The sequence below is a fragment of the Bombus huntii genome, chromosome 10 (assembly GCF_024542735.1).
Source record: "Bombus huntii isolate Logan2020A chromosome 10, iyBomHunt1.1, whole genome shotgun sequence".
Lineage (NCBI taxonomy): Eukaryota > Metazoa > Arthropoda > Insecta > Hymenoptera > Apidae > Bombus > Bombus huntii.
In genome coordinates this window covers 7277886-7292765 of record NC_066247.1, presented here as the reverse complement: position 1 = coordinate 7292765, position 14880 = coordinate 7277886, and the positions used below count along the sequence as shown (strand labels likewise).

The window sequence follows — 14880 nt, the reverse complement described above, 5'->3', positions numbered from 1 at the left end:
CGAAACGTTTGGAACCTCTTTTATGGTATTCTTCGGTAGCCTCGGATTACCATCTAAGATAGTGTGAAACGAAAAATAAAGTAAGTTATCGATCAATATAAAAGATATTCGATGCGCATGGAATTTTTATTTTATTATTACGATATTAATATAGAATCTTTCTTTCAACCTATCCTCGGTTTACCATATGTATAAAATTCGGCTAGAAATCGCATCAAAATCATTGGAAAACCGGAGGGCAATCCGTCAGGGTATCGCGATGGCTCGGTGACATAATAAACAGTGAAATTTAACGTGGCAGCTGCATGCTGTGATTCGTATTCCGCGTGGCACGTCGCGAGCGTACGTCGTATCAGGCTTTATTGGCCAGTGGGACATATACGTAGGTTCCACCTTGCGTCAAGGCAGGATGCAACACTACGTGGAATATAAACTGGCGTTATTCGATCGAAGAATACGCACGCACTATCGCATAGTGCCTCTGTGTCAGCATTTTATCTACATTATTCAACCACCATACGGATACGCGTTTCACCGTATTAGTGTCTTGAGATAATTGCAGGAAACGCTTTCGCACCAACCAGAATCATCATGATACTTCCATGGGAGTCATTGGCCTGCTATTGTCCTTTTTATCTAACTTTCTTCGCTAATTCTGTTAATGTTTAAATACCTGATGTTTAAAATCGATTCGCCTCCTAAACAAGATTAAATAATTACATTAGGTCAATGATATTATCTCACCTCTGAAATTACACATCTTTCTTTTATTACAAATATCTGCCTTTTAAGTTGTTTGATGCTTTAAGTTGTTGTTAAGATGTTTCTGCTAATACACACGGTGCGTTACTGTTGAAACACAGGAAAACAAAACCGCAATATTTGTGATAGCAGCCTTACCTTGATATCTAGCGTTGGATATCTGATGGTTGGACATAGGCTACATATTTTTCCAGATAATCTCGTTTTCCTTTTATTTCCTGATATTGAGTGATTGATCCAATTGAAATATTGAACATCGAAGTTTTTACTTATTGTTGGTAATTTTTTCAAAAAAATAAATTACTTTCTTTTACTGTGTCTTTTTTCTAAAGTAAAGATAATAACATGGTCGAAACGATTAATTGGCTGAAAGCGTTATTTTTATTCCTTATTTCAGATAATCTATAATTTCGATAAAATTTGTCCAATTTAGCGTAGTTTCCTACCATATTACGCAGAACAACATGCATTTCCATAACACGAAGACCCGTGTCACGTGCCTAAACGTTCCACATACGTGGCACTAACGCAAAGTTTCTAATATTTGAGTCACTCGATCGTCACCTCGACTTGCTAATTGAAAGATAAACTCTCTGAATCGTTCGAGGGCCTATCGCGGTTCCCATATCGAAAGCATGTTTCTCTCGGCCATGGCATTGTTTAAAACTGATTGTGCTATCGCACGTGTGCGTCATGTGCATTCTCTGTCCCTGCCTACACTGCAGGCTGACCAACGTGGACACGCACATGCATATTGCAGCGAGCTGCACAACTCAGAAACGAACGACCGTGGATGCATCAAGTAATGAATATTCCGTTTCTACGCGTTACGCGCGCCCCGGCTTCGTTCAGCCGCAGCCCATTAATTCGAAAAATCTCCATCGATTTGCAGCGAATATATTAGCGTTGTTGATGGACGCTGGAGTTTTTTTTTTGTGCAGTGGAACTGTCAGATTATGCAATTGTGTAGAAAATTCTTCTGAATTCAAAAGTCGAAGGATTCATATCGGTAGATCGCGGGCTTTCGTGCATTTACAGGAATTTCGAAGGTATAAAATTGTACAGATTGTTCATGATACGGGGAAAGATACAGAGTATGCAAATATCACGGCGCTTTTTATAATACTCGAAGGGTAAAGAATAATCCTCTATCCAAGCTGTACTTTTTTCATCGTATTCTCGAAAATCTAAATTTGCATAAAACTCTGTATGCAATATAGAGATAGATATAACGTATCATAGCGCTTTCTGTAATACTTGACGGATAGAATAATTTTCTACCGCAATTCTATTTTTTTAATCGTATTCTCAAAAATCTAAATTTGCATAGAAATTTGCATAGTAGTCTATATATTTATAAGTTTTGTATAGGTTATATAATACAAGTTATATGATGCAGAGGTGACTGATTTGTTCATCAATTCCTAGCACAAGCCACCGTACTTAGAAACGTGAAATTTTCGCAGTATACTCTTTTTGATATGTAGGCGTAGGATAAAAAAGAAATTGTTGGGAATAAAAAACCTGGAAGAGTAAAAAAGATACATATGCCACGAGTCGCTAAAGTGGAGAATGTGAAATTCGGTATACGAATTTCTCATTAAAAATAAGCGAACAGGTGTTTGCGCGTTTTTCGAAATTTAACTCCTGAAGGGTGTTTAAACAGAGAGTAATAAACATAAATTAAAATACTGTGCGGATGAAATCGCGAACGCGCAGCTAGTTATAAAACACTCTTTTACTGGTTTTAAATTAAATAAGGCAGCGCCGCGAGTCACTGAACGCCGATCTCTGTGAAAATCGTGAAAATACGGATTGAAAACTCGCAGAAATTCAGGCGTAAAATTTAATTGGATTTAGCAAATGTTTCATCTGAAAGAATACATCCGATCGAAGGAAAATCTGCAGTTTTATACTTACGCACTGCGAAGGGTTATTCGATCTTATCGAACGAGATACTCAAGAACCTTCGCCTCTTTCCAAACATAAAATTCCTTTTACAAAACGTCGCCACGTTCGTCCAGGTAATGAAAAATCGAACTCCCGAAGCATCCATCGATCTGTTCGCAGGAAGCCAAAAAACGAGCCACCTAATCAGACGAAACACACGTTCCTCGAGCGAACTCACACTTCGACAAGATCCAATTTGTCGTTGGAAAATTAAGGAACGTCCTGATGTCTCCCTCGTCTCCTCTCTTCTCCCACCGATTCCCTTCGACCATTCGAATTATCTAACCTTTGACACAGGCCCGGGACTCGACAAACGCGAGGCCAGCAGAAGGAAAAAGAGAGCAGAAGCAGAGATGCTTTTTTCCTGACAATTAAACACAATTGTCGCTAAGCGGCAGCGTCCGTTCCCGGACATTAAATATCCCCCGAACGAAGAAGGAGGCAGAGAGAAAACGAGAAAGAGAGAAAATATATAGCAACGGCTCGGGGATACGGTTGAGCCGTAGGAAGAATTTATGTTCGCTCGTCGCAGGAAAGTCCAACGAGTCGGTGCGAGCTGATTTCACCGAAGCAAATTACTTCTTTAAATCGAGCAGACGCACGCCTCGACGCGATCCATTTCACTTTCCTTCGTGGCGGAAGCGGCCGAAAAGGAAAAATCCACGTGTCCCTTTCTTTTCCAGGCCCGTTTTACGGATTCTCGCTCGACACGACGTCGATTCGATTTGCCGTCGCGCAACATTTGCTGCCTCTGCTATCTCTGCATTACTTTAATCTCCCAGTCCTGATTTTCTAAAAGCATTCGCGGAGATTTTGGGAAGTTCCTTCCCCCGGAATCTGTTTTGTTTGGGTCCGCGAGCTTCCCGCGAGTCGCGAGACATTTTGAAGTATTCGGATAATTTTTCGAAACTTCTCGAGGCTTTTTCCGACACTTCTCGAGGCTTTTTTCGACACTTCTCGAGGCTTTTTTCGGATTAAGAAATAGGCGATTAATTTCTTCTATTTTGGAATTAGTCTTGGAACGATTTGGTATTTCATCTCTTCAGGATTTGTTCGTTGAATCGTGTTCTGTGGCTTGTGGCAGATTTCAGCGCGTTTGTATGATAGTTGGAAGTTCTTGAACGGTTCTTTCGGATCGAAAAGCGAGTCAACTGCTCCCATGTTGAAGGAGATACAATTCTAAAGGGAAAAAGAAATTCCTTGATCTTCGAGGTTAGTGGATCAACTTTCTAGTATTCAAAGTATATAAAATCGGTTGTTTGTTTTAATCAATTTAGCATGCAGGCTGTACATATTGTAACGTCAGAAACATCGTATCAACAGTAACTTGATAAGAGAATTTTTAGATCTTCCTTTGTCTATCTATATGTAATTCCATAATGAAACCAAATTCTGCGAAAAATGAACGAGCATCTAAACACTTTCGCACGATAATCTACATATTAAAAAGAGTTCAAAATTGGCTCGAAATATCCTTACCGAAAGACATTCTGTGGCCTGAGAAAAGCCAGCTATAAAAGGATCGAAAGGGTGAGGTCACCAGGATTGCAGATAAGAGACATCGTTCGATACGCGCGTGTGTGTACTGTCCTGTGCTTCTTCCTTCGGCTTGATATGAGTTTACAACGTAGATAAGGTTGGTTTCGAAGCGGTCGAGCCCTGGCTACTGTCGTAAAATGCGCGGAAGCCGGCTTAAAAGCGAGGCTTCCACCGTTTCGTGCCGGGAAACTCTAATCGCGCCGCTTTCTATCCACCGTCTCGCGCGTTCTTCCACGCTCATTCACTCGACGATAAATTACCCGCGTAATCAAAATGGTAACTGACGCTTTCGACTGATTTTTATAGATCGTTTTGTAAATATTTAAATCGTTCGATCGAACAATTACAACGATCAAACGTTTGACGAATTGATTGATTGAACGATTTAAATATTTAATGAATAATTCGATCAAACACTTTACACCCTAAACTCCTGTTAAAGCTCAAACTCATCCTCTACTATACGTCGTATCATATACTGTGAAATTAAATTTAAATATTGTAAGTTAAATTTAAATCTAAGCATAGTGTAAAAACTGTAGATGTAGAAAAATACATAAGATTTACGGTTAAGGATAGGAATACGGTTAAGGATAGGAATACGGTTAAGAAACTTTCTTAACTGGTGTAATTAACTCTCGGTTAATTTTCGAGACATAATCGGTCACCCAACGAATCTTTATCAGACTGGAGCTCTCGAAACTTTACAAGTTACCCTAATCCCCAAGAAACCAGCAGCAAAATGAAAGAGAACGGAGCAACGGACGCGCACCAATTTCCAAACTATCCCCTGCGAGCGTACGCATTAACTCTACAATTTCAACGTCGCAACACAGTATCCAACGGTATCTTTTGTTCCGCCCCCTTATCCAGCATTTTTTCTCATCAGCGACGCGACCGACCGGACGTTTCCTTTGTCCCGTTGGTCCTCGGTAAGTCGCAGACAATTTTGTCCCGCTTTCTAATCGCCACCCTCGCCATTATTCCCTGCCATTCCACGGCTCGCGCCAATTGCTTATCTTTGTATCTTCTGCACCCTGTCGACTCGCGTCTTAGCTTTTTCCTGGGGCTCTCTTGTTCCCAGGCGTTCCTCTCTTCTCTTTCGAACAGAGAAGAAGTGATTACAGGGGAGCCGAGCAACGTGTAGTGTTCTGGAAGGGTGTCATAAATCGCAGACGACTCCTTCAATTCCTTTCTCTCCCTTTTTCTCCCACTTTTTCCCTCTCTCTCTCTCTCTCTCTCTCTCTCTCTCTCTCTCTCAGTTCGTCTCTTCGATCGCGCACGCTCTATGCAGCGCCGTTTTCCTCTTGCCTCGCGCTTATTTACATGCTACCTTCTTCTTTCGCTTCTCTTTCGATTTCTTCCGGCCTTTGTTTCTTTTGTTTCGCCGGGTTGTTGCGGATTTTCTTAGGAAAAAGGGAAGGGCGAGTTTCGACGAACAGTAGGTGGACGAGCGAAATGGAAATCTACGTGGAGGTTTAATTTCGTGGGGATGTTGATATTGAAAGTATCGAATTCTTAAAAATGGCCAGACTCATTTTTACCTGTTAGCGAGGATATACCGGCGACAAACTTTAACGAACGGTATTGCCCTCTTGTAGTCGAACCTCGGAGAAGTCATTTTCAGGTTCCACATTTCATACGTACCGTCCTAGTAAATAGCAGATAATGCACTCTCCTCTCTCGTCGGTTCTCAATTCTTCATCGATTTCTCTCGAATCTCAAAAGAATCGTACCGCTATAATACGTATGTACGTTCGTTCCATTTTCTCCACTTGTGTGCAGCGTAGGCATTTTTTAACGCTCTCAAATATATGTCGTTTTAAAGGTTACGCTTCAGCGATCATTTTGACGAAGATCACTTTGAAAAATAAAACTGAACGTGTCGGGAAATAAAGAACGTATTAAGTGCACGGTGGCTACAAGTATTCGCCCCACCCTCGCATCTATCGTAGTGTCTATATACCGATTAATTAAATCCAAGTAGGTATGAACCCTTTCACTGCTCTAACCATCATAATACATTCTGTGAGATGCGTATCCCTCATGCTAAAGTCGTAAATTTACGGATCCCACGTAGCATAGATCCACGCGGTATAATCAATCAGTTGGAAAATTCATCCATTTTCGAGCACCTTGTCGGCAGAATAAATATTCAACAGCGAAAGAATTAACGTCGTATTGCTACCAAAGTTTGATACCACGAAAATGAAATGTACAGAACGTTGGTAAAAATCTTCGTTGAAAAAGAAGGCTATGTCCATGTGCTTCTCGTAGCCACTCTAATTTATATGCAAAAAATAATCGTCTCTAACGACTGCGAGTATATAATCGCTAACAAGCAGATACTACAAGATGGGTAAATAAATATTTTTCCCGGATAGTCCTCGATTCGCACGAATGAAGGGTGCTCGGAGCTACTTTGCTCTAGCAACCCTTGCTCGATTGCTCACCGTGGACAGCGTTCACTGTGGTCACTCGGTGGTTGCTAGTGGTCACTTTACCCAAAATCGTTTCCGACGACTACCCGACTATCGTGAACGTTTCTGGTGGTTCCCTTTCGATTCCAACTACTTTCGTGGACAGTGTCCATTCCGGATCAGTGGTGGGAGATAATCTATCACCTTACCGGCTTCCCTTCGGCAGTACCTTGCCGAGGTACACTCTACCGTGATTAAATTGCGACTTAGAAGAATTTCTACGTGCTGGCAAGCAATCCTATCAAGACAGAGAGTATTCCGAGGTGAATTCTACGAACTAGAAATCCCTAGGCTTCCGAGGAAGGAATTTCAGAAGCGAAGGAGAATGGAGACGCGTGGCGAAGTAAGACACGTTTTATTTAAGTCGAGAAACCAATATCCGTAATTCCATATGTAATTGTAAGCCGCTGCGATCGTAACAGCTGCTCGTTTATCCTCTGTCAAGTCCCGATTGGCTGTTCGGGTCCAGCCAGTAGCTCAACAATCATCGCAGCCGAATTTAGTCCGCGAGATGTACCGTAACAGAAAGAAAGTCTCCGCTAAAGCGAATCGGTGTACTGTGTTCTTAATCGTCAAAAATTCTTAGATAAATAAAATTCTTAGATAAAAAAAAAATAATTAGACGCATAGAACCTGCAGACTCGATACACCGCGACACTGCGTTTGTAGTATCGTGAGTTTGACGTCGATGGAGGAAAACATCACAAGGGAACGATCATGCGGACGTGGCTGACGACGTGTGAAAAGGAAATTTCAACACTGCGATCGGTGCAAAGACGAAGGGGAAGTAACTTTAGAAATAAAAAAGAAGGGCACGAGGAAAATGGTCGTTGCGAGAGAAATCGAAAAATGTATCGAACAAGAGACTCTATCGCTCTAGCGATAGTAAAATAGTTCAAGAAATTCGCAGTGTTTCTATCACGAATTCTCCTCGAATTTTCTGTATAAGCTAGATGCACAGGTGGAAAGTGGAAATTTTGAAATACAAAGTAACAACGTAAGGACGTTAAAAGAGAGATTTCAGCAATGATAAAGAAAGGGGAAGAAGGAAGAAGAGAAAAACGAAAGAAATTCCGGGAGTTCCAACGTAGAATCGATTTAAGCCCCGTAAAAGTCCCCACCTTGAAACGGTTAATCGGATTGCCAGCGCAAATATACGTACGTATTCGACGTTCACACGTCGCGTCGTCGTCGTCCGCGTTAATTGTATTTCGAACGAATTGAACGCGTTCGACTCGATTACCGGACAAAAAGAAAAAAAGAAGAAGATGGGGTGAGATGGAGGGGAAAAAAAAAAAAAAAAGAAAACAGCGACGCACATCGATGCTTCTTGCTGCGTCGCTGATGCAACGGGAAGCCGTCCAATCGCGTTCACCGATCGTTGCGCCTTTTACACCGGAAGCGGATGGCCTCTTCCTCGCGAGTGACCACAGTTTTCTATCTGCGAGCGTTGCGTAAACACTGGGAGGTGAATCTTGACGGATAAATGGGTGGATGTGAGAATTGGATATCATTTGTTGAATAACGAAGTTGTGACTTTTAGAAAATGCACCGATTCGCGGAAGCATTCGAACGCTTGTCGTAAAACATTTTCATCTTCGTATTATCGTACGTCGATGACTTACTGCACAAATATCGTACGTCTACTTTCCATGAAATTTTCAAATAGTTTTCGATTGTCTCTTTATGGCGTATAATGATCACATCTCTATGCTATTTCGCAATAAATTCGTCAAAAAGAATATTTCCGTATCGGCGCATTTATGCAGATATTTTCTGGAACCACGAACAAGCTTTGTTATTTTGTATTCCTAAAAAGGACGCATAATTTGCATCGTGAATTTTATAATATCGCCGATAAAGATAAATAAAAGTAGTTATTTAATTATCAAGTATCATTGAATTTTTGAAACTGTTTTTCTCGAAAACGCTGAAAGCCGACATACGATATTTGTGCAGTACGGCGTCGCTGTGTTATATAAAATATTCTGAACTGTGATTAGCACTATAACGTAGCACAACACCGTCGTGATTACATTGGTCAAATTTGAGAGTTTGGTCAAGAGAGTTGTACAATGTTTGTTAAGGGAATTCGTAATTATTTTCACGTTTACATTCACACAATTTGCAATTGTTTTCGCCTGTACATTCACACAATTTGCTGTTCTTCTCGCGTCTACACTTACACAATTCGTAATTATTTTCACAGTGACATTCACGCGATTTGCAATTGTTTTCACATTCGCCTTCACACAATTCGCAATTATTTTCACATTTACCTGTGCGCGCATTGTTGCGATCAAACATTCTACATTTTCATTTCGCAGGCGCATTCACAAGCGCATTCTCGAAATTCACAACCGCGTTCCACTCTGATGTCTATCGACATTTATTAAACTTTTCAATTATATCTATGCGAAACATATTACGAATATAAATGCTAAACGAAACGAGCGATACTAGCAAATAGTTTCAAATGTCATAAATTAATATTTTTTCGTTTCTAGTTGTTATGAATTAATAAAGACGATACAGTGAAAAAAAGAAAAAAGAAAAGAAAGGAAAGATCGCAGAGAGGGGATAACAATCGTAAGATGACACGAATAGATGAAACTCGATGAATATTCGATCGATCTGATCTTGAACGTATAAAAAGAGCAGGGAAAAAGGGCACAAATCAATAACCAACTGTTAATTTCGGATCGCGTGATACGTCGCCTTAATTACTCGGAGCAGTCTCTTCTCGAACACAAGATATATATCTCGTATCTTCTTTAATTGAATCTAGCCCGACTAGTTCTTCCGCGATGACGCTTTTACGCTGGTTGTTGTTATCGTTCTGCTCGATCTTATGTAATAGTTCTTTAGCAGTATCGACAATCCGTCTGGTATCCTTTTTCCGTGTAATAGAAAAGATAGTAATACGTTCTCGTTCGTACAAGACAGTTCTCAAGCAAAATTGCGTATGATGTTTTCGATGAAATGGAAGTTTGCTGTATCTTCAAATGGAAACAGAAAAGTCGAATTCCCAGATGTCGAGGTAATTCAAAGAGCTAGATTAATGGTTCAGCAACATTCGTTTTTATTTCCAGGCAGTATGGAGAAAATGACACTCGATCCGAAAGTAACAGTTTACTATTGCAGTTAGTAGCGTTAGTTGGTAGCAACAGTTATCGTTTGTGTCGTATCATTAGTAGCGACGATTATCGGTGTTATATCTATCTTTTCGAAATGCTAGCTTCCACGGGATTATAGATTGTTGCATTTAAAAACTCTCTAACAAAGAATGTACTTTCCTACATAGAACATAGAATTACAAATTTAAACAGCCGACTAGTTTATCTCGGTTAGGCTCTAATCTTAATCTTAACGTTAAAAGTATAATTGTAATAATGCGTTTAAAGGAGGATAGGCTTCTAGGAACAAAGAAAAATTACACGTTTGAAAAGTTGGTAATCTCTGTGACGAATTAACGGATTAATAATACCACAACGTGATTATATTTTCTTCGGTAACGAGTTTGAAATTCCTCGCGTTTGATCAAAGGGAAACTGTAGTATTATTTCGCGTCATTCGTTTAATTTTCCGAGAGATCCGATAGTATCGAAGTCGCTTAAAAGGAGCATCGCCGAGGCAGGAAACATTTTTCATTTAAGTCAAAGAGAATCGCGTTGGGTCAGCCAGGAAGTTGCTTCTTTTCCTTCAACAGTAGCGACGAACCCCTATTGCGATGGGAATCCAACGACTGTTGTTCGTTCGAAAGCGATTGCTTCGGATGTTCTTCAACGAACCGACGGTCTACCTAATTATAAAGTTAAATTAAGTATTGATACACCGGTGTTCTTCCCTTGTCTCGTCCAACTCGAAAAACCTTTGTCTCGTGGGCTTTTGTACATACCTCTCCGGATCTTGTCATTTTATTCTTTGTCATCGTTCGAACCGCTTAATCTTTTTAGTACTTTGGCCGATCATATTCGTTGCCGAGTATTTACCTGGCATTATGGTTAACCGTGGCTACTCAACGAAATTTTCGGTTTAAGCTTAATTATATTTTCTGCGATCGTTATCGCGTAGTTCGGTATCGTAGCTTTAGTATCGCGGTCAACGGTGATAAATTTATCTAAACGCTATCGAAATTGTTGGAACGTGACCATGGAACGTCCATGTGTTTCTGCGCGTTCGAGAAGTGCTGAGTGGTAGTTGACCGGATCTTGATCGTAATTGGACCGCGAGTGTAAATCGTGTTTTAATATAGCCCAGACAACGAACCTTGAAGCTCGTTGCAGTCGATTGCTGGGAATTATTCCCTCTACCTTTATCGCGTGAAAAGCGTGCTCTCGTATCCTAAGAGCTGTGTCCTTCGTACTATTAAATATTTAATAACAAGAATATTTCTTTGAAAGGATTAACAATTCTGAAAATTTCTATTACTACGGCGTATTTCACTTGATTATTCGATATATTTCTTTGGAAATAAGAGGATTTCATAATTTTTATTTCGATAAAAATTTTTCAATCCCGTTGCGTTCTTTTGCATCATATCGGATCGGATTATGAATTAAATGATAAATGATAAATGATAAATGATAGGCTTTAGATAACGAACGATCGTGTCTTTTAATACTCAAGAAATTCTCTAAGTTTGGGAAGAAAATACGCACGATTGTCTATCTGCAATGTAGCGCTAAAATATTTCTTAACTGAAGCTAACTCGTGCCTGTTAAAATCAAAGTAGAACTGGGATATACAAATTCAAGAACAAGCATTCGTTTCAGATTTCTCAGATGTCACAAACACCAGAAATATATTTCCCACTCGTGCGACAAATTCTCTGATTAAAGAATCGAAGCCGAGCTCTTGTTTCCCGATTTAATTAACAGAATGTCGTTCATTTGGACGTTCCTTTCGTTATTAATAGAACGTGAAATTCTTTGAACGATTCCTTGACCAGGCAAAATAATATCCCATGCCCGGTTCATTAACACGAAACGAACATTCCCAATGAGAAGTTTAAATTATCTAAATCTCATGTCAGAGCCCTCGAATTAGCTGCGGCTTTATTGTAATCCTCGCGAGCTTAGCGAACTGTGTTTCAATCCCCCTCTCCAACCCATTAATTCCGCGATTTTTCAGCAGTTTCGTATCCGCTCACCAGAATTAATCTTCGAAATGAAGATGGAACAAAAGCAGAAGCCAATTGCCGCGAGTCCCGCCATGAACAGAAACGCGGTTAACGTTGAAATCCTTTTGCGCGCAGTTTCCCGTAAACGCATTAAAAAAATACTCCGATCCCGGACTAACGTCCAACGGGATTATCTGTAGCGGAATTTTTTACAGGAGCATGATAAATCAGGGGACGAACGTTCGAAAGATTAAAACGTCTATGATATTCTCCCTCTTTTTTTCTCCTCGTTGCTTTTTTTCTCTCTTTGAAAAGCCATGTGGCAAATTGATTTTGTTGGAAGCTGTTCGTTCTATTAGGGTCTTATGGTTTAGTTGACTTATGGAAGTTTTATCGAAATACATTAGAGTTTCAGGGGATGATATTACGTCGTTCGGGCTATTTTGTTTCTGCTTGCTTTAGAATTACGTTAAGGAGGAACAGAGTATTGGGATAGAAACGCGGTGAAACATAATTTAGTGCAAAATACATTTTCTAATGAGAATACTGACATTGCTGGAACAAGTATAGAATAATCATAGAATTAAATAGAGTAAAAAATAATAATGGATTTCGAAATTAATTCTAGATTCAATTTCGTATAATACCTCCTGCGTTTTACAGTCATTTTCGACCTAATCGTGTTTTTTCGCCTTTTATAAGTTCTCTTAAATTTGAAGAAAAAAAAAGAAGAAAAAGGAAAAGATATAAAAGAATATTCACCGATATGCGTGAAATTTCTCCTCTCAATTCTACGTTAAATACTTAAAATATCTAAAGTCTCTTGCCCAACTAAAACCAAAAATCCAAATTAAGGCACAAATCTCGAGGATCGCCAGATTAAAATTCCACGCATCCAAAAATCTAGACACTAATTTTTAAATACAGCAATTTCTGACAATTCAACTGCCTGAATATCTTAATATCGACCGAATATCATAATCAACGAATATATCTATATTAGGGATACACGCCTCGATGATATAACCTAAAGGGATTGAATCGAGGTTGCATGATGCATAATGGGGATGAACGTTGGGTTACAGAGCCTGGAGGAGCGTGAACGCAAGCACGCCGTGCACAAGGAACAGCTGTCTCGCGAGCAGAGGTTCCTCAGGCGACGGCTGGAGCAGCTGACAAACCAGACAGGCCTGCACGTGTTGCACGGCCTCCACGGCCTCCATGGGCTAAGCTCGAGCGCTCCAACCGGTTCCTCTTGCGGTCCTGGAGCTGCCGCGGCCGCGGCTCTTCTCTCCAAACGGCGCAGCGTTTCCGAGTGTTCTCTCGGCACAGCTTCTTCGACCAGCTCCACGGCCAGCTCCAGGAACTCCGACAGATCTGCAGGCAGTCCCTCTGTCTCGGAGTCCGGTAAGTGCTGCTTTACCTCTATCGCATGCTATCGCTTACTCTTTCAAATGATCAATCGATGTTCCACGCTAGGAGGATCCGGTCATTTTCACTTGGCTGTTGACTAAAATTGTTATTGTCGTTATTAGACTGTGGATTTTTATGCAAACTCCTATGTTTGAAAATAGAATTCGCAAAGGTGGAAACTCGGTGGAAGATTGTTTTTCGAAATATTATAGAAAGCGCTATACTTTGGATATTTTACAGCGGAGGAGGAAATTTGTATAAAATTTAATTTTCATGAAATGGATTTATATTTAACCTTCCATTTGCAACCTTATCTTTATCGACGTCGCCTGCATACTGGATCGTTCCAGTTCGTATGGTTCTTCTCACGTTTTCGCGTTTTTGAAAATCCCTCGAAATTCCTCGATACACTTTCGAGTTTCTTCACAAGTTTCACATAAATATGATCCAGTAGTTTTTGTCGCTACATGTTACCCTAGTTTTTCTAGCCAAAGCGAAATTTAAACAGAGATGGAAGTGGAACGAATGAAAAATTACTTAAAATTACCGATCGGAAACGACCCAGTGTGCAGAAGGAGGGTTAATGAGAGCAATGATGAATATAATATTTGTATAGCACGGAACAGATGACTGTTACCAACATGGTGAACAATTTTTAGTACGAAAGTTACTAGACTTCATGATGTGTCAATTTTAAACTTCCTTTTATCAATCACTGCAGTGCCTTGAATAATTATAGACTGAATCCTATTTTTAAATTTTTCATGATATTAAAACAAAAATCAGCAAACCCGTTTACATAATTTCATATTATAATATACGACAGAACTGAAGATGCAACAAATAAAAATCTTCTTCTTTCGTAGTCTGGAAAAGATTAAATTTCCTCTTAAAATTGTGTTTCTCACTGTGAGAAAATATAAAGCCAACGTTAATTTTGTTACGTTTTCATTAAATATTTAATGAATTCTCCTTTATCTCTGATTGCTTCTATTAATCTATTAGCTACGTTATCCGCTAAACTCATTTGAAGTTTCGTTTTGAATATCCGCCCACGTGGACTTTATTCTTTTCCTAAGTTCTAAGATCATTTTCATACGTGGTCTCACCTGATCGTAAACTTTTCTGACTAAAATTCTTCACAGGTTCTCAATGGGATTCGGATCAAGACTCAACGCTGGCCACGGTAATAATTCTATTCCGAAATCTTGAAACCACTTTTTTATAGTGGCGGTTGTTTGAGTAGAAGCATTGTCTTGCTGAAAGATTGACTTTTCGTCCTCTATTTCGATTATGAGAGTCGATTATTCGCTATGTAACATCTCCTCATATCCTACAGCGTTCAATTTGACTTTTGCTAAAACAATTTCTCTTAACATATCCAGGCATGACCGGTGGTCCCTTGGAAATATTGAAGAAATAACGCAAAAGATGTGTTTGAGTCTATAATTATTCACAGCACTGTATTTATCATTCCGTGTTACGTGCATTGCGCGTAGTTTCGCACTTTCAAATTTCCCATAAATGCATAAAAATCCGCAGTGTAACTATCATTTTTAGCGACGAGTACGATCGGGCCGCCCAGGAGCCACATTGATCAACTGTATAAATCGA

General features: G+C 39.8%; 1 protein-coding gene across 9 annotated transcripts in view; it reads left to right on the top strand.

Moving 5' to 3' along the window:
• Positions 1–14880, top strand: part of LOC126869938 (max dimerization protein 1-like) — a 231172-nt gene that overhangs the window by 123272 nt on the left and 93020 nt on the right. For all 9 annotated transcript variants that reach the window (XR_007691048.1, XM_050627172.1, XM_050627178.1 and 6 more), the window contains exon 6: positions 12939–13260. Coding sequence is in view for 8 of the 9 variants with exons in the window: in XM_050627172.1 (XP_050483129.1) it covers positions 12939–13260 (322 nt within the window). In the remaining variant the exon portion in view is untranslated. The remainder of the gene's footprint in view (positions 1–12938; positions 13261–14880) is intronic.